Raw genomic sequence first — 22,906 nt, forward strand, 5'->3', positions numbered from 1 at the left:
GGTTTCAATCTTGGGATAATCCTAAACAAGTGAACCAGCCTCAGGGCAATGTCCGTGGATACGGTAACCAGGATCCACAGTTGCTGCTTGAAGTGCAGCTACAGGCAGTGCAGCTACAGACAATTCCATTGCCACCTAAAATCCCAGAAGAAAATTGCAAGTTGCTACTAGCAATGGATTCTGATTACCTAGTTGTACTCAAAGTCTCATACTGCCCTGTGACTTGTACATTTATAAGAATATTAGGTAATGTGATTATGCAGTTATGATATCCACATTACAGAGGTATACACAGACAGAATGACAGATCGAGCGGGGGGGGGGGGGAGATTCAGTTCTATGGGGCTATTTGATCACATTTCCAGAGACAAGAGATTGTGCCACTGTGTTCACAAAAACAAGTTCCAGTGTTGATATTCAATGAGCTCTTACATATGTACGCTCTGGAAAATGAGACTGAATGGTTGCAGAGAACAGGTCAGTAACGAAGTATACAGGCAGCTTCCGAACACACATACTGTACAGCGCAATTATCCCATTAACACTGAACACCACAATCATTCCATTGACACTGTACAGCGTAATCATCCCACTAAAATTGACCTCCTTGTAGTTAACATTTATTGCACATACAGTACAAGACTGCTGCAATATTTATTTTATTTTCTAAATCAACAAAGCTTTTTGTAAACTTTATTGTCCTTTCTTTAGCTTGTCCCAATTTTGTGTACCTCATCAGCAAAAAGTTATTTATTTTTTTAAATTGAATCTTCCTGTCATATATATATATTATATATTTATATACAATGGAATGTGCTCATCATAAAACATATATATTATATATATATATATATATATAATATATATCGATATATATATAATCTATCGGAGTGTATATGTAGACGGAAGTTGTGTGCAGTAAATGTTATAACATTTGTCCACTGGAGGGCACTGTTTGCTATGCCAGAATCCCATTCAAAGTTAAAATAAAAAAAATTAAAAAAAAAGTTAAAGGGGAAATGATTTTAGCCATAACAAATCCCTAACAGACAGATGGACAGATACAGACAGTATGGGTCCTCGCAGGTCAGAGCTCTGTCATTCGAAGCAGGATTGAAACAGCCAGACAGAAACAGGGAGCAGTGGTCTTGATAGGAATGTCTGAGTTGAGCTGGGAGCTGGGTGGTGATGCAAGCAGGAGCCCTGCCCTTAGCTGGGGGAGAGGGCTGGACTGGCTTCACTGCTGACAGGGACCAGGCACTCACTGGACTTCAGGCTGGGCAGAGACTTACAGCTGGGGAGAGAAGCCAGAGAGCCGCACAGACCTAGCATTGATGGGGTATAGTCTTTGCCTGCAAGAAGACACACAGACAGACAGTTACAGTCATCTATTTTAATGATCTAAAGATCCTGGAAGTCTGTGATGGCAGTGCTGCATTACTGATGTAGCAGTGGAACCATCTAATACTCTAATCCTTTAGGTGCACAACTCAGGCCATGGAGGGCCAGTGTCCCTCCTGGTTTTTGTTCTAACTATACCCTAAATAAGTTAATTGGACCAATTAAGCTTCTAATAAGATCCAAAAAAGTACTTTAGGGTGCAGTTGGAATAAAAACCTGCAGGGACATAGGCCCTCCTGGACCAAGTTAAGCACCACTTCTCTAACCTCTGCATTTGTGTAATTTGATACATTAGATTTTTAAAAAATATATTTTAGAACACTTTATTATTTTATGGCAAGAGAGAAAAATGACCGTGTCTTTATGAAAACACAAATGTACCCGTCAGCAAAGAACTGATGGCTAAACAGTGGTGGATCATGGAGTGAACTTGTGAGCTAGCGACCCCTGGAGGACAAAGGCCAGACCTGCAGGTGTCCACTTTAAACTCACCATGTGCCTGGCCAATAAGGCCTGCTGTAGTGCAATGCTCCCTTTGAAATCCTCAACGAAGACCTGAGACTTGACTTCACGACTACACCCAAAGCGGCCATGCCTTTACCAGGGGAGACACTCAGAGACCAATTCAACCCAAATTGTCCTTTATTTTCAGTTAACACATTTTTTGAGCAAAACTCTTTTTTTTGGAATTGATACACAATTTGGCTCATTCAAACATATGAAATTCTGACTTCAACATAAAAAAATATTAAATTAAGTAAGTAACATTAGGTGGCATTGTGTTTTAAAATGCTATTTAGACTAAAACACTTGTATGTTCTGATACCAGATATACCATCATTAACTACTATATAAAACAAGAATTCAAATAAACGCTAATGCTTTCTTGGTTCCCTCAATTTCCATATCCATTTTTTCCTGTGTAATATCTATGCTGTGAATGTTTTTTTGGGGGGTGTACAGCTGCTTTACTTTTCCTTTGCTCCAGGGCTATGCATTGCACAATAGATTTTGCGCAGATCCCCAAACAAATTGTATTCACAGAATAGAAATGAGAAATATTCACATTAGAAGGGACACCTGGTTTGGATATGAAACATCAGATTTCACTTGACTACCTTGTTCTTTAGACTCTCTTTTCACCATTTTCCGTTCCAGTTCCTGGTGACTCAGAAGTTTAAAGCACCCCTATGGCTTCAGCAGGGCTCTCAGAATCATTTCTAAGTACATCAGCTCTTTTAACCTGCTCTGGCCGCACTGTTGCAGTGTACTGGATGTACAGTTTAGACTCAATTGAAGTCGTAGGGGTGTTTTACTATAGGATTTAAGTGACATTGGTTGTTTTTTTGGGTTAGCTGATTGATAACACATACCAAGTCTGATTATTTTTCCTGCTCTGTTCCCACTGCACCTCCACACTGCGCCCCGCTCCCCTCTCTCTCCACCTGCTCTCTGCACTCTCGGGAGTATCCTGTCCAGCATGGCTTTTTGCAAACTTGTTTCCTGGGCATTAAAGTTGTAATTGTTTTCATTTATTTATTTGCCAGATTTGCCACATAATAACATCTTATATTCCCCAATGTCAGGAATATATGCAGCCTCAAAAACACAAGTTCTAGATCAGTGGTTCTCAAACTTTTTGGAGCACACCCCCCTCCTCTAGTTTGTGGTACTTGATGCCCCCCCTCCACATGTACATATACCAGTAAAAACTAAATCCAGCACGCCACTGCCTACTCTGAATGTCACTGCTGTTGTGTTTTTTCTTTTGCAGGAACGAGCCACTGATCCATCATAATAAGAGCAAACTTAACACTGTAAATAATAGTTTACCGATTGTGACCAACATTTACTAATGTGCACTCCATGTAGTAAACAATAAACAATGTACATCACTAGATGGCACGACTTCATCCAGAAATATGAAAGCTTAAATAAATGGACAGCGTCATCCAGAAACTGTGACATGCCAGTAAGTGTCAGCAGTACGATTTGCTTTAAGATAATATATATATATAGGTTAAGATGTGCACGGTAATTTAAGAAAAAAAAAAAAACTTCTCATGCCTCCTAGGATATATTCTGCACCCCCCATGAGGGCGCGCCCCACAGTTTGAGAACCGCTGCTCTACATATAAGGTTCGCTTTACTAGTGAAATACAGTGGTTTGCAGAATTATTCACCCCCTGCATAGTTTTCACATTTTGTTGAACTACAAATAATTTATGCACAGTTTTTCAAACTAACTTTTTTTTATTCAAAGCTGTAGTGGTTACACTGAACACTGTTATATGAGGAGGAGGTTAAAATGTCAGCAAAACTTGCAAAGAAAATGTACAAAATGAAATTTATTGGTTACATAAGTATTCAGCCCCTTAAGTCAGTATTTGGTAGAAGCACCTTTTGCAGCAATTACTGCTATGAGTCTTTTTGGATAGGTCTCTACTAGCTTTGCACAGTAGGATGGTGAAATTTTTGCCCATTCTTCACTGGAAAATTGCTCCAGTTCTGATAAGTTTGTTGGGGATCATCGATGGACTGCTATCTTCAAGTCTCACCATAAATTTTCGATTGGATTCAAGTCAGGACTTTGGCTGGGCCACTCAAGAGCATTAATTCTCTTCTTGTTCAAACACTTCAGTGTGGCTTTGGCTTTGTGCTTCAGGTCATTGTCCTGCTGAAATGTGAATTTCCTCCCCAGTTTCAGAGTCTTGGCTGACTCAAACAGATCTTCCTCAAGGATTCACCTCTACATTGCACCATCCATTCTCCCCTCTATCCTGACATGCTTCTCAGTCCCTGCTGAAGAGAAGCATCCCCATAACATGATGCTGCCACCACCATGCTTGACAGTTGGGATGGTGTTGACTGGGTGATGTGCCGTGTTGGGCTTGCAACAGACGTAACACTTGGAATTTAGACCGAAAATTTCAATTTTTGTCTCGTCTGACCACAAAAACCTTTTTCCACATGTCTGCAGTATATGCTTTTTTTGCAAACTCCATACGTGCTTTAAGAAGAGGCTTTTTGAGTAATTGCTTCTTTCTTGCCACATGTCTATATAGGCAAGCTTTGTGTAGGGACCGGCTTATTGTTGATGTCTGAACACTGACTCCCACAGAACTTTGTAGATCTCTCAAGGTCATTATTGGCTTCAGAGTGACATCCCAGACAAGTTTCCTGCTTGCCCGGCTGCTCAGTTTGGGAGGATGACCTGATCTGGGTAGTGTCTGGGTGGTATGATGCATCTTCCACTTCTTAATAATGGACTTCACTGTGCTGAAAGGGATAATCAGTACCTTTGAAATGTTCTTGTACCCTTCTCCTGCTCTGAGTCTCTACCATTTTATCCCTGACTTGTTTCGAAAGCTCCTTGGTCTTTATGATTGCCTTGTTGGATCACTATGTGAGTTGTAGCTTGAAAGTCTTCATATACCTGAGAGAAATTATCTACAAGTTAAACCACGTTGAGTACACACAGGCTGAAACCATTTCACTAATTTTGTGACCTTTCAAACAAATCATTTGCACATGAGCTGACTTACGGCTGCAGTAGCAAAGGGGTTGAATACTTATGTAACTGAGATTAATCTGTTTCTCTGTAAATCATTTTTTACCTTTATCAATCTGGAGTAGTTTGTGTAGGTTCTACATGTAAAGTCTAATTTGAAAACGTCATGGAGTAAGCTCAGGTGCCGACAAAATGTGAAAACGTTGCAGGGGGGGTGAATATTTCTGCAAACCACTGTACATAAGAGCATTTCTAACCATCGCACCTGTAGCTTATGAACCTTTAGTGATAAAGTTCCCTTACAATCTTTATATGGTACATGGAAAAAACATTGTAAAAACAAAATCCACAGACAAGTAAAGCACAGAGGAGCATGGTACAGCACTGGGGAGAGCACAGGGGAGTACAGCACAAGGGAGCAAGATACAGCACAGGGGAGCAGGGTACAGTACAAGGGAGTAGGGTACAGCACAAGGGAGCAGGGTACAGCACAGAGGAATACAGCACAAGGGAGTAGGGTAACGCACAGGGGACCAGGGTACAGCACAGGGCAGCAGGATACAGTACAGGTTGAGCAGGATACAGCACAGGGGAGAAAGGTAAAATACATGGCAGAAGGTACAGCACATGGAAGCATGGGAAAGCACAAGAAAGAAGGGTACAGCACAGGGAAGCATGGGAAAGCACAAGAAAGAAGGGTACGGCACAGGGAAGCATGGGAAAGCACAGAGAAGCGTGGAAAAGCACATGAAAGCAGTATAAAGCACAAGAAGAGTGGTGAAGAATTGTGGTTATAGAATAGTACTGGTTACAGAATAGGGAGTTATGGTAAAATAGCTAAGTTTGGGGAAGCACAGTAATAAATCCTAGAGACTAAATTAACTACCATGAAGAGATTAATTTGTGAAATGACCATGGTACTAATGCATGCACATTCACCACAGGTAACTTTCCAAACGGTAGCAATTAGGCTTCCCTCACTAGTGAGGTATTTTCACACTAAGACGTATGGCCCATGCCTCCCCCCAGGGCCCCTGTCAGCAGCAGCAGCAGCAGCAGCAGCAGGGCGAGATGAGCTGCTCGCAATGCGCTCCTGACCTGCAGTGCACCAAGACTGTCCATTCTGCTTCCCCTCCATCTTCTGGGAGTCCGAGTCCAGACTGATCTCTGCGGAGAGCTGCTCTGCGCTGTGGTAACTTCTACAGAGAGAGAGAGCGAGAGAGCAAGAGAGAGAGAGAGAGAGAGAGAGAGAGAAACGAGTGCTGTCAATGTGTTTTCATGCAGTGTTTAGACTAAGTTTGTTTCCACTGTCCAAAGCTGAGAACCAAAGTCAGCTCAAACTAAATCCCTTACTCTTAAATTTACTGTGGTATTTTGGGCACTGCTTGAGTATAAAACCCAATGATCAGTTATATTTATCGAATCGCACTGGCTGACGGTGGACATTCTGACAATCTGTACCTTCTGTAGAGCTTGACGTCCTCTTCATTATTGAAGGCCCCCAGAGAAGGCCACTGGTTCACTAGTGGGATTGTCATCTCTTTAGACAAATGATTGGAGTCACAGGGAATCAGACCAGTCCTGATACCAGGGGAAAAAATGAATAATAAAATGTGTGTCACATTCACATACACATGTACAATACGTTACTTCCACTAAATGGCAAATTTGTATTGCAAGCATATCAATTATTTTTTAATAGCTGATACAAATCAAGAGTACAATAAATAGGTCATAGAGTCAAATAGGTCGACTAGTCGTCATGCTACTAAAAAACTGAATAAATCAGGTATTTGATAATGTCTGATGCTTTATTGCAGAAGGTAAAATTTCTTAACACTGCTGATTGCAGTATTTTTTAAATCTGCTTGGATTTTTTAAAAGCTATTTATTAATGTTCTAAAATGTCATTTATGTGTTCATGGACTGCAACTGCAGCTGTACTTCGGCACATCTGAAACTTTTTTTAAGATATGCATTTCACTCACAGCTGCTCCTGCAGTTCAAGCACGATGCCCTCCATCTCTTTCTTCTCCAGCTGATTCTGCACCTTCATCTCCTCCACACGCAGCTGCAGATGCTTGTTCTCGACCTCCAAGTTCTTGAGCTGGGACTCCCGCAGCCTGACCAGCTCCTCCAGGTACCCCTACACACAAAGGGAGAGGCGTTAGGTACAGGATTATTAAACGTCCAGGGAAAACTGGGATTGTCCCAGTTTCCAGCCTTCATTTTGTGTCAAATTGTTAAATCGTCTCGATTTTGCTATTTTGTATTCATATTTTCTATAAGTAAAAAACTATAGCAGTGTGCTCAGCAAGTTGACAGTACAGTAATTTAAGTTAGTCCCTATAGAATTATACCATATTCTGCCGGGTCAACGTTAGGGTCAGTTATCTTCGGTTCAGATAACTAAGACGTGGAGTTTGGCGGTTTCGGATCAGATGATATAGATACATATTTTGGATTATTTTTTTTAGATAGTGCTTGTAACTCAAGCCCTGTTTGTTTGCTATAGTGCTACTTTGTATGTTAAAGTATTTCATGTTGTGTTTTCTCAACAGACACTGCAATTTCTTACTTGGAGAAATGATGTAAAGCCCTTTATTTTAGTGGACCAAAAATTTCACATGTTTATATATTTTTTAAATGTTGAGACTTTTATTTGAGCGTTTTTCACCTACAAATGTGTTTAATCTTGACGTGATTTTGCAGTAGACATACTGCAGCAGCTTTGAATTGTAAATATGTTAAATGCACTTCTTTATCATGACTGTGTGCTGTGCTCTACCTTTTTTAATTTGAAGTATGCCAAGTTGTAAAAGCTACCTAATGTTAAAAATACTCCCTTTGCAATAATGACTGTAATTCCACCCTACCTGAGTCAATGATCACCTACCGCCTTGCCAAATGCCAATTTTCTACCTTTTGTGAATTGATGGGAACAAAAACAGTCCCCTTTTCCTAGTTTTCTGATGCTCATGGCACGTGGTACTTACCACTTTGCACCCACTCTTTAAGGAAGAGAGAGGAACATCTTGGCAACAGTGGCGCTAGCAAGAATTATTCAGTTCTACAAATAATGCAGACTAAATAAACTGTCCCTGATAGCACTACAACAGCTTCCTGTTCCCTGACATCACTATGACATCTTCCTGCTCCCTGACATCACATGTCAGCTTCCTGCTCCCTGAAATCACTATGACAACTTCCTGTTCACTGACATCACTATGACAGCTTCCTGCTCCCTGACATCACATGACAGCTTCCTGCTTCCTGACATCACTATAACAGCTTCCTGTCCCAGTGCTGGCTGAGCCTCACCTTCTGTGCGTAGACGATCTTGAACTTCTGCTCCATCTTGCGGCACTTGTTGGCCCAGCTCTCGTCGTCGGGGACCAGGGGGAGGTAGGGGTGCTCTGAGATGCTCTCGTCACTGGTGCTGCTGTCCACACTCTGCCTGTCCTCATCATCGCTCAGATAATCATAGCTGCCCATTCAAAAATAACAAAGGTTTGAAATATATTAAAAGTAATATATGTTACACTTATATGCATCTTATTTTTCTTAATTTGGTATATATGTATACATATATGTTCATATATAAATTATATGTGCATTGGTTGTAACAATGGCCTGATTTTATAATGTTTTTCATATACGGATTTTACGTGCTAGCATATGTAACTGTGACCAGACCAGGAAATGCAGGATACAGTATTGTGAGTGCAATGCGCTGGTGCGCAGATTTATTAAACAACAAAACAAAAGGCACGATGGCCAAAATAGACAGACAAACAAACACTGACCCACAACAACTACAACTGTGCTGGGATTCAATTGCTAATTAATCATTCAATGGAGTCCAGGCACAGTCTGCACGTGAACCAATTTGTGCAAAACACCAATATACACTTTAAGTCACCTGGGCTACATAACCCAAACCATACAAAATAAACCAAATACACCCAAGAGCGGGGGTTACCCTGTCACACATTTCCCTCCTTGTGAGCAGCACACATGGCCTCAAAGGCCACCTCCCCCCTTAAAATCCCAAAAGTTGGGCATCTTCCTGAGCCAGGAACAGAGGTATTAAGAGGTAGTAATCTAAATATACATCCTATATGTTGTTTCTTTTAATGATTTAAACAAAGGCAGAATTTAGATTATTTTCAAGCTTACCCTAGTACATTTCCATATAAGTTTTGAAGTTGATTTCATTATCTTTATACATTTCCCCATCCTTTACACCTCACTGACATTTGCCTGTGCTTACAGTCCTTTTAATATGCTTTGCAACACCTCGCTTTTACTAAGACTTTTAAAAGGATTGACTCTACCCACCAAATTACAGAGCTCTGTGACAAATATCATTGCCATTTAGTCTATGGCTTTAACTACCACCACCTTGCACTCAGTCCTGCTCACCTCTGGGTAAACTTCAGGTAGGGGGTGTAGTCAATCACTGCCAATGTCTTTCCATCCATTACCTCACCCTTCAGGCAAAAACTGGAGAGAGAGGAGGGTAAGGGTTAGGGTTAGGATGAACAAAAATGAAGTAAATCACCCTAATGAAGGACTCATGTACCCTTGAGTCCACTGCCATAAAACAATACCTGCTAAGCATGAGTTATGTCCACCTCAGCCAACCAGGTTAGATGTGGACAGATGGAATTAAAGCTCAATTCCAATGCCCTCAACGCTGCAAAACCAATGGATGATCTCCATTTGCTGCCAAGCCAGATGCCTCTTAAACTTAAGCAATGGATGTTACCATGCCATTCAATCCTGAAGGTAAGGGTCTGGCATGAAAAGTTTCTATCTTGACTCAGCAGATGCCTGACCAGTAGGGGCCACTGAGTGTGATGAGTTGAAATATGCCCGGCCCATACTCCTCAACCCAAGATCGGCAGGTTAGCATGACCAGGATTTCAGCCAGTAAGTTCTAGAGCCTTTTTAATTTTGCTGGATGGGACAATACTTCTAATTAGCAATCACAGAATTTGGATGAAATGCACTCCTTTAAGGGGGCAGTCACTAGTGTTTATAACAGATAAGATAAAGGATTTTAAGCTTTGAACGACACTCCTTTAAAAGGAGGCTGTGATAATATTGCCAGCACTAAAGAGGTAAGACACATGGTTATAGCCATGGCAAACACTCCTTTAAAGGGAATCAGTGATAACATTTTTAAAGCTAAGAGGTAAGACAATGGCTTTCAAAACGAATTAGAAATCCTTTAAAAGGTGAACTGACGATAATGTTGCAAGAGCTGAATATGTATGACAATGGATTACATCCTTGGGAAGCATACCTTCAAAGGTGGGCTGTGACACCTTAGTACTAATGAGAGGTGTGACAATGGATTTTAAAATTCTTGGTTAACACTCCTTTGAAAGGTCTAGTTTGTTATCTGACTCTCTTCTTACAGTCCTTTGTAACCAATCCTCTCTGTGCTTCATTACCTGAAGTCTATCGCACTCAGACCAATTAGCATCCCCGTGAGCACCGTGGCTTCCTCTCTCACCATGATCGCACCGTCATCATAGAACCTCCTGAAAGACAGGGGTCAGTGTGTCACCATTCAAACAGATAGCACTCTTCAACAGATTCATATGTACAGGGCTAGACACAAATAAACACACACACTTTAGTAATGCAACAGGAATCCCTGACTTGTATTATGTAATATCTATTGTGTAATAGATATAACAGCATCTCCCTGTTACAAATCAGATTCAGTTGTGCTGGTTCAGCAAGACAGCAGTTCTGACAGAGTTTGACAGAGGGCTGTGACAGAAAAAGAATGAATCTTGTTTATAAAGCTCCCTCCTGATCTGTGAGGGAGCTGTATAAGGGAAACAGAGTCGGATGGTTTGGAGGTTCATTCCAGGGTCAGTCGGAAGGGGGTGGAGTCACAACACCAGAAGTCATCACCCTAATACGGTAGGCAATGTGTCAGTCGTGGACTGGAGGACACGTGATTGCACTCACTACCAAAGTGGGCGTGTCTGAGGGTATATCAGGGGATGTGACGAAGCAATCTGTTCCTTTTGTTATGGTTGCAAATGGAGTGCTGTTTAACCATAAAAGACTGCAAGTGTTTTGTATTTGTTTTTGTGTTACTAACTGTTGTGATTTATAATTAGTAGATGGCTAGCACCCAGGAGCTGTTGCTGTTAAGCCAGCACCAAACCGGATTACAATACTGTACTGGTCACCATTAATTGCGTATTCACCACTGGAACTGGAGCACCGTGAAAAGGACACAGAGCCGTGCCTGTATACTGCTTGTACTTCTTATTGTTTCAGGACTGAAACCCTGTATTGTTTAGCTGTGCAAATACATATTGCTGTGTATTTGGCAGCACTATTAGTTAACGGCACGAAGAGCCACAATAAAGCTGCTTTCACCGTGAACATTGTTTGGTCATTTATTACTGTGCAATGCATCATCACCTCTACACCTGCACAATACAAACCACTTGGCCACACTTTGCCACAATATCAGTTGACAATCAACTGATATTGCACTAGGAACTCTCTCAAGAGGCAATGTTCATCGAGGAATGGTCATCTATCCCTCCAGTCTGGTCATGCAGAATCAGTGCCGTCCTGGCTGACCACAATGTCTATACACTGTATTGACAGTGTTATGGCAGATGTTAATTCTTCTCCAACCCTTCTACATTGGTCCTCTTTCCTGTTTTATATTTGGCACATCCATGCATCCTTTAACCCTTATTGGTGTAGACAGGTGCCAAGAACAAACAAAGGGTGAGGGTGGCTCTGTGCTATCTCACTATGTTATTCACACAGACTCACAGCATGCTGGGAAGCAAGAAAACGAAGCAATTCCAGATTGTACCCGAATAATAAGGGAATAGGGAAGAAGCACCAGCAAAAACGTGGTGCATGTTCGGCCCAGTGTATATATCTATTCCTCCCAGACAAACAGCTACTGTGACTGGCATGAATATCCTGATATTCTGTGAGTAGACACCATATCTCTGCAAAGATAAACTGTTTTTCCTGTTAGAGTCAGTTTTCATCTGGTTTTCGCTGACCTGACAGGGCTTTTAGCAGCTCAAGGTTACATTTTTAATCCAGATAAATTTATAAATCTTTACAATTCCTTTCTCAGCTCTTAACCACTGGGCCAAGTTTACAGTTCTAACTACTAGGCCTGCACTTCCTCTCTCAGCTCTAACCACTAGCCACACTGCCTCCCTCCCAGTCACTCAGCTCTAACCACTAGACCACACTGCCTCCCTCCCAGTCCCTCAGCTCTAACCACTAGACCAGACTGCTTTCCTCCCAGTCCCTCAGCTCTAACCACTAGCCACACAGCCTCCCTCTGCTCTAACCACTAGCCACACTGCCTCCATCCCAGTCTGTCAGCTCTAACCACTAGACCACACTGCCTCCCCCTCCCATTTCCTCAGCTCTAACCACTAGACCACACTGTCCCTCAGTTCTAACCACTAGACCTCCCTCCCAGTCCCTCAGCTCTAACCACTAGACCACACTGCCTCCCTCCCAGTCCCTCAGCTCTAACCACTAGACCACACTGCCTCCCTCCCAGTCCCTCAGCTCTAACCACTAGACCACACTGCCTCCCTCCCAGTTCCTCAGCTCTAACCATTAGACCACACTGCCTCCCTCCCACTCCCCCAGCTCTAACCACTAGACCACACTGCCTCCCTCCCAGTCCCTCAGCTCTAACCACTAGACCACACTGCCTCCCTCCCAGTCACTCAGCTCTAAACACTAGCCACACTGCCTCCCTGAAGTTGGAGTGTTTCTAGTCATGTATTACGTTACAAGCAGAAAGAATTAATAATTTTGTAATTGACTGTTTTGAATCCGAAAAAAAAGTGTAGTTTATGTGCAAAACTCAAATCAATGCTTAGCCTATAAACTTGAATCCCATTAAACCCCCAACACGATTCCAGCTCCAAATGGGATTAAATGCAGAACATATCATTTTGGAATCGATTCTTGAATCTGATTAGACTATGAATATAAACAGGACAATGCATATAAACGAATGAGAGAGCATCAAACCTGGTTGTCCTGGAGTCCCTCAGTGCTGTGGCGATGTATTCAGACAGGCGCTTCTCCATCAGTGCCACTCGGATCCAGGCACGGCCCTGCAGTTAACAAAGATACTGTTATCTACTGCAGCCAAAGCCTTCGCCCTACCCGGCTAACACAGAGTTGGGCTACAACTGCAAGGGGACATACATTGAGGAAAGAGAACCCGAGATACACCACATTGTAGGGCTTCAAACTCACGCTAGTCCTGGGTTATAGAACTACCTTCAATTAATTGCATTATTGAAAAAACCAGGAGCCAGGAGTTTGATGCTAAACACATTGTTCCACTCTTACAGCTGCATGAAACAGTCCTATTAGTAAATCTACAGGCTCTGGTGTGACTTACTCACGCTGTGATGAAAAGTGTGATTAGTTCATTCAGTGTAGATTTAGCAGGAGCCTGATGTTATAAGAGATCTCGTGCAGTTTGTATGAGAGGATTATAAAGCAAAGCTGAGTGAAGTAACTGTTCTAACTACGCAAAATGATTCGATTTTTAGTAAGACACCCTCAACACTATGTATTAACTTATTATAAATCACCAAAACAAAAATTGTATTAATGAACTACAAGTACTATCATGTGCTGTATGTTGCATGGGATGACATCTATACAAAGGTATACCTGAATTTTGACAAACTGTCTTTTGTGATTTATAATAACTTATAACAATAACAACCTTATTTAATTAATCACACAATAGTAGTTTAATGCTTGTCTCTCCTCTGTAGCACTGAACTTGAAGCTTGGCTGGGCGACTTGGCTTTAACAATTAATTTTTTTCAAGGTTGCCATGGACCAATAAAAGTCCCAGTTTTGACCCTTTGCCTAAGCACCTTATTAAAAGGCCGGGGATTGACACTTTTGGGCTACAACTCTATATAATTCTCTAATTGATTTCTTAACTACTTTCACACAGAAATGCCAGTACAAAATTGGGCCGTCTATGCAATCTAACCCCTTCATACAGCCAAAGGGATCATGAGAGACCAACTTTCAAACCTATCAGTCAACATATTGTTCTCATGGCAGTGCAAACCACTTCAACAAAATCACACACACACACACACACACACACACACACAACAAAAAACACAAACACACGCAAAAAATTATGCTGTAGATTTGTCTGTGTTTTCTTTACTTTTAATTTTCAATTACATTATACAGTACAACAACCTGGTAAGTGCCAAATTGCATAAGCTTCCATCACACTGTAGGTCTTGCATTTTACTGTGAAGGTGATACAGTATCATTTAAGAAAGATATTTGCTTTATATACAGGATGCTCGTGTGAACGCTCGACTTGGGCAAGGGAACGCCAGCATGGTGATGTATTTTTATAAGTATGTCTGGTATAGTGATGTTGCCTTTTAATCCACGCCCACTATAGCGCTTCAGTGTCGGCACAGCTCTTCACACTGGACATGTTTACTGTTGTTTTGCACGTTGGCCATTTATTTGCACTTAAGAATCAATTACCCAAAGCATTCCCCAGTGGCACCAGTGATGTAAAAACCCAGGCTCCCCTCCAATACTGGAGAGAGTGTGATTACTGAGCTAGACAATAGAACCAGGCCTGTGCTGTCTCTGAACTGCCTCGCAAGCTGGTGTTGTACTGACTAGGAGACTAGCCATTCCCATTATATACACATGGCCAGACAATGGGCAATCAATTATCCAGTTTAACCTGGTCACTTTCTCACATGTCTTTCTGGTTCCCCTCCTATCATGTCAGATTTAACCCAGTTCAGCCGATTCTCGAATGGCTGGCTTGCCGGTCTGTTGGAGACAAAATCAAGCCTTACAAACATTTACAATATTTACAATGTGCAGGGCCTTGTACTTCATTGTATCTGGATACTGCATCACTAATTTGATCTAAAATTAATTTACGCATATTGAAAACATTAACTTTGAAATATTTTAATATCTCAAAAATATTGTGCTGAAACACTCTTTGTTTTCAATTTTCCTTCACTGTTCTCTCTTTTTTTTTTTTTTAAATCAAAACCTGCAGAGTTTTGACATCCTATGTCAACAGAATTGACTTTTTAAAGGTATGCTGAAATCATGTAATTGCTATAGCTTTAGGACTGACTGTGTGTAACTGTCACTCGTCTGTCTCTTTCCTCATATGCTGAACCAGCCCTAAAGTTATCCCCTAACTAGTAACACACCAAGGTCTTTATGTATAATAGACACCAGACATAACCTTATGTAGCATGTAAAACAGACAAAACCTTTTTTACAGATAACCACTTTATCAACCAAGATCAACCTGACCTACACCCAAACCTACAGAACAGCATCTCATAACAAATGCCCATGTGTCGGTTCTTGAAAAGCCTGCTTTAGATACTGAACAGCCTTCAATAGACTGTCTGTGGCATAAAGAAGGAGGTAATTAAAGCACTGACCTTTGCCCTGGAAGTGTTAATGTTTTCCATGTTCTCAATGCTAGTGACGCAGTTGTTCGGGACTTTGCCACAAGCCAATCGGATGAAATCCCAAAAACTCCTCTGACCATCATAGCTGAACCAACTGGCTGGGCCTGAGAGTGGGAAACACATTCCATCATTGATTGAACCAGCAAAGCACACAAATGAGGCTCTGACCACAGCAGCAGCAGGAACACTGCATGTCACTGGATACAGAGCCAGTATTGAGACATATGTGTTTGAATTATCTTAACACAGTGCTATCCTTGGTTTTAAAATCTATTTTCTTACCTTGTATGTATATTTATAAGTGCTCAGTGGCTTTCTCTAATCAAGTTGTGAGTGTATTTCTCACACACTCTCTGCTGTGCTGTGTCAGGCCTGCAAGCGAAGAGAGTCAGGTCTGTTATACAAAGAGTGCAAGAAAAAGTACACTCAGCTTGATTAGAGGTAGCCACACAACACTTATAAACATATTATAAGTCCTTACATCTCAATAAAAAACAGACAAAAAGCTGATATTATCACACTTGGTCTTTATTCTTTGTTTGTTTTTTTAAATGCTCTGTCATTGACGTTCTGAGTGCAAGATCTACCCTCACAGTGGCTGCCCAGTTTCTTGTGTTGAATATCCTTTTGTTCTTTGTTCTTTATACTTTAATGTAGGATGTTTATCAAACACAACGTCTGAGTGTAGCTAAACCAGGTTAAACTGCAGCTACAGCACAGAAAGTGATTTTGTACCAGCAATTTTTACTTCTATGATATTGCTTGTGCTAATAAAATACATGCAAGTATGGTGTAGTACATTGTATTAATATGGAATATTAACAAGGTAAACTAAACAGGGAGTTACCACCAAGGAATAGTGAAATATTGGGCTCTTATTCACAAAGTTTTAACTGGAAGCTATAGGTTTAAATGCAGATTTTCAAGAAAACTGTTTAAATCCCCAATTACTGTCATATTCAAACTTGTGGCTGCCCATAGTTAACTGCAGTACTTGTATATGTGCATACTGTTTGTATTTCAAGTTTGGCCATTTATTTACATTTCAGAATCAGTTACCCACAGCACTCCCCAGGTGTGCCAGCAATCTAAAAATCCAGGCTCCCCTCCAATACTGGAGAGGGTGTGATTACTGCGCTGGACAATGGAACCAGGCAGACCTGCTACTCGGATTGAGCTCTCCATATGGGAGGGACATAGGAGGTGACTGGGGTAATTTATCTTTCCAAGTGAAACACCAAAGTGCCTTCAGCTTACAGAAGGGTAGGTGCCTTGAGCAATGTGAATGATGAAAAATTAAAATGGCATCTACAGTGAAATGGTCGGAAAATGTAACAGGGGCTGAGCCTTTCTGTATCTTAGCCCTGTCTCTGAGCTTCATACTTGGCTACCGTTCTATATGTGTAATGTTCTGTGCTGTTCTATATGGTCAATGTTGTGTACTATTGTTTTATATGTGCAATGTTCTGTGCTGTTCTATATGTGCAAAGTGGATTTTCCAGTTATTGTATCTTGTAAAGTGCTTTGTGATGGTAGTCCACTATGAAAGACGCCATATAAAATAAAGAATGACTGATTGATTGATTGATTGACTGTTCTTGCTGTTCTATATGTGCAATGTTCTGTGCTGTTGTTTTATATGTGCAATGTGTTGTATGTGCAATGTTCTGTGCTGTTGTTTTATATGTATGTTCTGTGCAGTGTTCTGTGCTGTAGTTTTATATGTGCAGTGTTCTGTGCTATTGTTTTATATGTGCAATGTTCTGTGCTGTTGTTTTATATGTGCAGTGTTCTGTGCTGTTTTATATATTCAGTGTTCTGTGCTGTAGTTTTATATGTGCAATGTTCTGTGCTGTTGTTTTATATGTGCAATGTTCTGTGCTGTTGTTTTATATGTGCAATGTTTTGTTCTGATGTTTTATATGTGAAATGTTCTGGGCTGTTCTTTTATATGTGTAATGTTCTGTGCTGTTCTGTATGTGTAATGTTTTGTTGAGTCCCAGGTTGCTGTTTTGTTTGCTTCACCCCTACCTCCTCACATGAGAGCCAGTGTAATGTTACCTTTGAACCGATGGCTCAGTATCTGTTCTAGAATGGCTGCGAAATTGATAAACTCCTCGGACGAGTCATCGATCGGCTCTGCTGTGTATTTCTCCAGTAGCGTCTTCACTGAAAACCTGTAACGCAGAAAGCAGAGACGTGAGTGTGGGTGAATCCTACCATTCAGAGACTCAGCTTCAGCATATCTAACAGAGGGAACAAGACCTGCAACACTGCACAGAGATACCAAAAAAAAAAAACATACAACAACAATCTAGCGCTTCTCACAGCCAAAGCCATTCCATTGTGCTTTACACAAGAAACACTGAAAAACACTATGTCAATAACGTACGCCCCCTTATAAGCTTTTAGTCTAGATTAAAAGATGTAGTGGCAAATAACTGTAACTGTTTTATCCGCAATTGTGAATGCCCAATTATGCTCCCTCATTCCCCACAACAGCTCAGGAGAACTGGAGGTCAGTGGAAGTCATCCGATCCCCAAGCTAATCGTCTCTTTACACTCAGGGGCTTGAGAGTGGAAGTCAGCAAGCTACAGGCCACTAGAGGACAAAGGCCAGCCCAGTAGGGGAAACAACCCCCGACAATTTTGCTTCTTTAACCCATGGCAGTACCAGAGCCAATACGATGCTCCTTGTGGAATCGCCAGCAATGATCAGCAATTCCCACAGCCAGGATGCTTTCCTGTGGTCTCCTGACTGTATGATTCACCCTGCATATCATGCAGCCCTGCCTTTATCAGGTGAGCCTCTCTGGGCCCCCGGTTATGTAGCTTGAAGATGTATAACAATCTCAGGCTATTCTACACATCACTGTTATTTATCCATATCAAAGGATATCTCTATCTGCATAAAGAATGGCACAAACACATCAACACACCCTTCTTTATAATTAGAGCTTCTGTTTTTAGTTATATATTTTTAGAAATGCTCATGACTTTTGTAGATGTGTTTTCTGCTATTTTCCCCAAACTCCTGACATGTTCTAATGTATTGAGGCTGTTATTTCAGTGCTTTGAGGATAAACATCGGTTTTATTTGTTTAGAGTTTTACCATTTTTTATTAGCTAAAAACTAAAATGAGAAAATGCTGCACTGGGCACACAATCTAAACAGTTTGTCGACAATAAACAGATCAGCCTGTTATTTCTGAACATGATATACTGAGATAGGTCAAAGAGATTGTAACTAACAAAATAATGCCATACTTTTACCATGCCATTATTATTATTATTATTATTATTATTATTATTATTATTATTATTATTATTATTATTATTATTATTATTCACTTTACACTTTACTGGTGTGAGATGTGTAGGTTTGAAAAAATGCTTTAGCAAACATGCATTTTCATTTTGAAACATGATACTACACTTGGTTTCTCTGTTTGTAGGCCTTGCTTTCAGATAGTGTTGCACTTTCACTGTCATTTCACCTGGAGAGAGAAATTGTCCCCACCCTTTCAGAGCTGCTTTTCCTGTTAGTAACCAACCAGCTGCTTTCCCTATTGACTGACATGCTTTGCAGCCAGTTAGATGCTTAACCAGGAAGACACTAATGAGGTGATATGACCCAAGAACTGCAAGTGTAAGATATATCCTGGAAGGAATTCAAGTAAACTGTGAACTTTCTTTAACCTGGTACCAGTTGTCATGTTTTAAAACTAAAATACACATTTACAATACTATGCATTATTAAAAACTGCACATTTCAGACCTAAATAGCCAAAGAAATTGCATGACAGGTAAAGTTTAATAAAGTGTTTTGTTACCTACACTTAATAACAGTAACTCTGAGTCATGCCGCTGACACTTGCACTATCCAAAATAATTAAAAAAAAAAAAAAAAAAACTTGTAAGAAGGCTTCCATGGCAACAGCACAGCAGATGGCAGGGGCTGCTCCCTCCCTAACCTCTCTTATGTTCGTGGCATCAAAGGTCTCTCAGGACAGCTACCTGGATTGAAACGCAATGATAACCTTGGAATCAACAAGTAGGAACGGCAGTATCATTCAAGCCCTTCTGTTACATCTGATCGGATAGGCAATCGTCAAGGTACTGTGGCCAGGTTTACTGTTATAGGTCTTAGGTCTTACTATAAACCGTCTTTCTCAAGGGAACACTAGCACACAATCTGGACTCCTGAACTCCTTCTTGTGTTTATAAATGCTGTCAGGAGCTTGCGCTACCAGGCTCCTGTTAAAGGGTAAGAAGTTTCAAGTGCCATTTCAAATTTACTTTTTTTTTTTTTTTTTTTTTACATTCCCCTTACTATTTTACCGGGTTTGCAACCTGTTTTTACCTGTCTGGCAGAATTGAAAGGTGTCTTCAGATAAGCTCCAAGCAGCTCAAAGCCAGGTAGGGGCAGATTTAAATAATAATAATAATTCAATATTAAACCTAGACTCAAGACTGAAATCACCATAAAACAGTAAGGGATAGGGGCTCATTTGTGCTAGATCGCACCAGATCCCAGATCTGTACCTTTTTGTCTGACTGGCGAGAATTAGGCCATTTGCAAATGATGAACCATAGCGGGAGGGAGGGGTGGGGTGGGGTGGGAGTTTACAACATGTACAATAAAAACAAATCTTTAATGATCTAGGAATAGAATGACAAAAGCGTGCTGTAATAATACTTCAGGATACCGCAAATGGCATAAAAAAAATTGCTTTTAACAACAACAGTGTCATGGCTCCTGTTCATCACATTAGTCAGACTGCCACTGGTATTGTTCAAACTTGATTATGTTAGGCAAAGGTGGGCTTGCAGCTACCACCTTCCCCCCTATCCACGAGCAGATGAGGGTACAAGCAGTGTACAGAACATATGCAACTGTAATCTCAGAAAAACTTTTACACCCTCTTAACATGGTAAGAGGTATGCTGTGACAGTAATGCTGAAGCAAGAGAAATCTATATTAAAAGGAAATACAATTTCAATTAAAAGCTTGTTTATATCAAACTGCTTAAGATCTATGGGTTGTCTTTGTATTTTATTTATATAAGATGATCTTGAATGAACTCACTAACTACAGGTCAGTCATACAGTAGAAAAAAAAAGGCATTACTTTATTTCTGTAGCCTTTAACCTTCAATCATATGCTTTGTCAGCAATGCATTCACGTGTGTGATCAGTCCACAAAACATGTCATTCACCTCAGTCTCTCGACGCTGGATCACCTACATTTATAATACAGTAATAAGTCAACCCTGGGTTTGTAGGCTATAATTAACTGGTTTATTGGGAGCCTATAAAGGGTACATTGATGTGCACTTATCCAAAATAAGTACTATTAAGATCAGCAGTAAAGACTGAAAAAAATATCCTTGAAGATGTCTAGTTTTATGGCTTTTGGTACCTAAGCTTTAAAAAAAAAGAAAGAAAAAAACTATGTCAAACAAAATATGATAACGAAATGTGAGTACTAGCCCTATGAAGATGGTGGTCAAAACCACACGGTAAACTGAACAGTGACCTAATCAGAATGACAATAGCAGAAAATGGTAGAGAATTGACTATTTCATTTATAATCCTGCTAGAAAATGTATACTATTTATGAAAGAAGGTAAACAAAACTTGTATTTCGTAGTAGCCCATCATATTCACTTCGGTTTATTTCACTACTTGTCTTCGTATGCTGGTAAGATTCAGTGTTTATATTTATACAATTTTGGGAAAGAAAAATAACCTTTCAAATGACAAAATAAGTCTGTGATGCATGTGTGTGAAGAAATAATACATGTTTGTTATTATTTTGCCAGAACATAAACTGGCAATTTTACCATGTTATAAAATAGGGCTATTGTAAAAAAAAAAAAAAAAAAAAAAAAAGGGGACTATACAGAAATTAGGGCCTTGAAACCGAGCACTCCTAGTCGGACTGACAGCGTCCTTGCGCCAGGAAGGTTTCGTCATGGCAACGACATCATGAAATTCCCGTTCATGCATTACCTCACATCCAGTCAGCCTCCGAGGGCCCTCTCGCAGCTTGCGATCGATGCCTCCTCCATTACACTGAGAGTAGCCGGGTTTGATTAACGGGCACGTGTACCACAACCGACAGTTTCAGATATTGCCTTTAAATCTCCCATCCAGTTTACGTTGTGCAAAGACCCTGGTTCTTTTTCCACAAATCCGAATTTTTGATGACTACCTAATCACTGTATAAGACTTCTGAGTAAAACAAAACTCTTCTCTACGCAATGTTATGTGGTAAACACCAAGCAGTACTACTGCATAAAGACCGCTTCCCATATAGGTGTACCACAGGAGGGTTAAATGTCACAATATATGCCTAAACATGCCTCAAGATTTACCAGCATCGCATTAAGTTTATATAAACGTAAATAAAACATGACGTTGCTCAAAATTTGCTATAGCATTTCGAAGAATGTACGTAGAAGCACTACAGAATATTAAAAGCAATAAACACTACAACGCAATAATACTCCTTGGTGCTGCTCGGCTGAGCCTTGGAATGTAAACCCGATTTGTTGAGAAGATTATTATAAGGCATACCTGCAAACCGTGATGAGGTTTTTTCGTTCCACGGCAGTATTTCTAGAAGATGCTTTTTTAGAGGATAACCCCATAGCCATCGCTGACTGGATACAGCTAGGTTCCATTCAACCTTGAGAGAGCCACGGTCCCTATAAAACCCCTCCCTGTTACACTGTACAAAGATCGCTCAGGCTCCGGGGGTAGGGAGAGATGTCAGCGGTAAACAGCCTTCTGTATTTCCAACAAGGGGCGAACAGGGGAAAAACAGCCTCGCTTGGTTCAAGCTACCCCCGGCTGCATTCCAGCCACATCCCAAACAATACGGCGTACTTCCCGTTTTTTTTTTTTTTTTAAAACTGGACCGCCGCTGTCCTTGGTGCTGGGATGCGCGGTGCTGGGATCTCGCCGGATGTCGAAAGCCCCACCAACCGCCCATGACGTGCTGCTGAAATCAGAGCTCACGTGTGGCCTCCCTCCCTCCTCCTCCTCCTCCATTCCTACAATACCAGAGCCATTTGCCAAAAGATTACTTTCTACAGAACATCGTTTCAAACTGACTTTCTATTGGCCACCGTGTGATTGAAATGCATTACATGATATATATTCGTTAACTTTTGAAGTATGTCGTGAACAGACAGCAGTGTGTAAAATTAAACATTACTGTGAAATACGGTTGGTTTCGCAAATCTCGTTTAGCACTAATGTCAGACTACTCATTGTTAAAGTAATCCAAGATTAGAGTTAATCAGTGTCGGTGAAACCATGTGAAAACAAGCTGATATAAGATCGATGCCTATGTGTTCATTACAATAATTTGTAATGCAAAGGTCAAGAACAAAAAGCTTAATCTGGAAATCAATAAGGAAAACAAAATAGCAAAATC

The 22,906-nt window shown here is 40.7% G+C and overlaps 1 protein-coding gene across 3 annotated transcripts; it reads right to left on the reverse strand.

The window, feature by feature from the left end:
• Positions 1-900: 900 nt before the first annotated feature.
• On the reverse strand, positions 901-22,433 carry LOC121323808 (RUN domain-containing protein 3A-like). 3 transcript variants are annotated; one of them, XM_041265026.1, is made up of 12 exons: positions 22,042-22,433; positions 17,521-17,636; positions 15,430-15,563; positions 12,977-13,062; positions 10,375-10,464; positions 9,338-9,418; positions 8,234-8,399; positions 6,901-7,058; positions 6,374-6,493; positions 6,011-6,111; positions 2,775-2,904; positions 901-1,352 (listed from the first exon to the last, which is right to left on the reverse strand). In XM_041265026.1, the coding sequence occupies exons 1-12, from the start codon at positions 22,146-22,148 to the stop codon at positions 1,289-1,291; spliced, it is 1,353 nt and encodes a 450-aa protein (XP_041120960.1). In that variant the 5' UTR covers positions 22,149-22,433; the 3' UTR covers positions 901-1,288. The 3 variants fall into 3 exon arrangements, 2 of the variants coding, with proteins under 2 accessions (XP_041120960.1, XP_041120961.1); XR_005951186.1 differs by having other exon boundaries at positions 1,271-1,352; positions 1,894-2,904; XM_041265027.1 differs by lacking the exon at positions 2,775-2,904.
• Between the last annotated feature and the right edge of the window lie 473 nt (positions 22,434-22,906).

The sequence above is a fragment of the Polyodon spathula genome, chromosome 12, assembly GCF_017654505.1.
Source record: "Polyodon spathula isolate WHYD16114869_AA chromosome 12, ASM1765450v1, whole genome shotgun sequence".
Classification (NCBI taxonomy): domain Eukaryota; kingdom Metazoa; phylum Chordata; class Actinopteri; order Acipenseriformes; family Polyodontidae; genus Polyodon; species Polyodon spathula.

Coding starts and splice junctions, on each gene's coding strand:
- LOC121323808 (XM_041265026.1), bottom strand. CDS start 22,148: ATGGAACCTAGCTGTATCCAGTCAGCGATGGCTATGGGGTTATCCTCT. Junction 17,637..22,041: donor AACCTCATCACGGTTTGCAG/GTATGCCTTATA, acceptor TCTGCGTTACAG/GTTTTCAGTGAAGACGCTAC. Junction 13,063..15,429: donor TTAACACTTCCAGGGCAAAG/GTCAGTGCTTTA, acceptor TGTTAACTGCAG/GGCCGTGCCTGGATCCGAGT.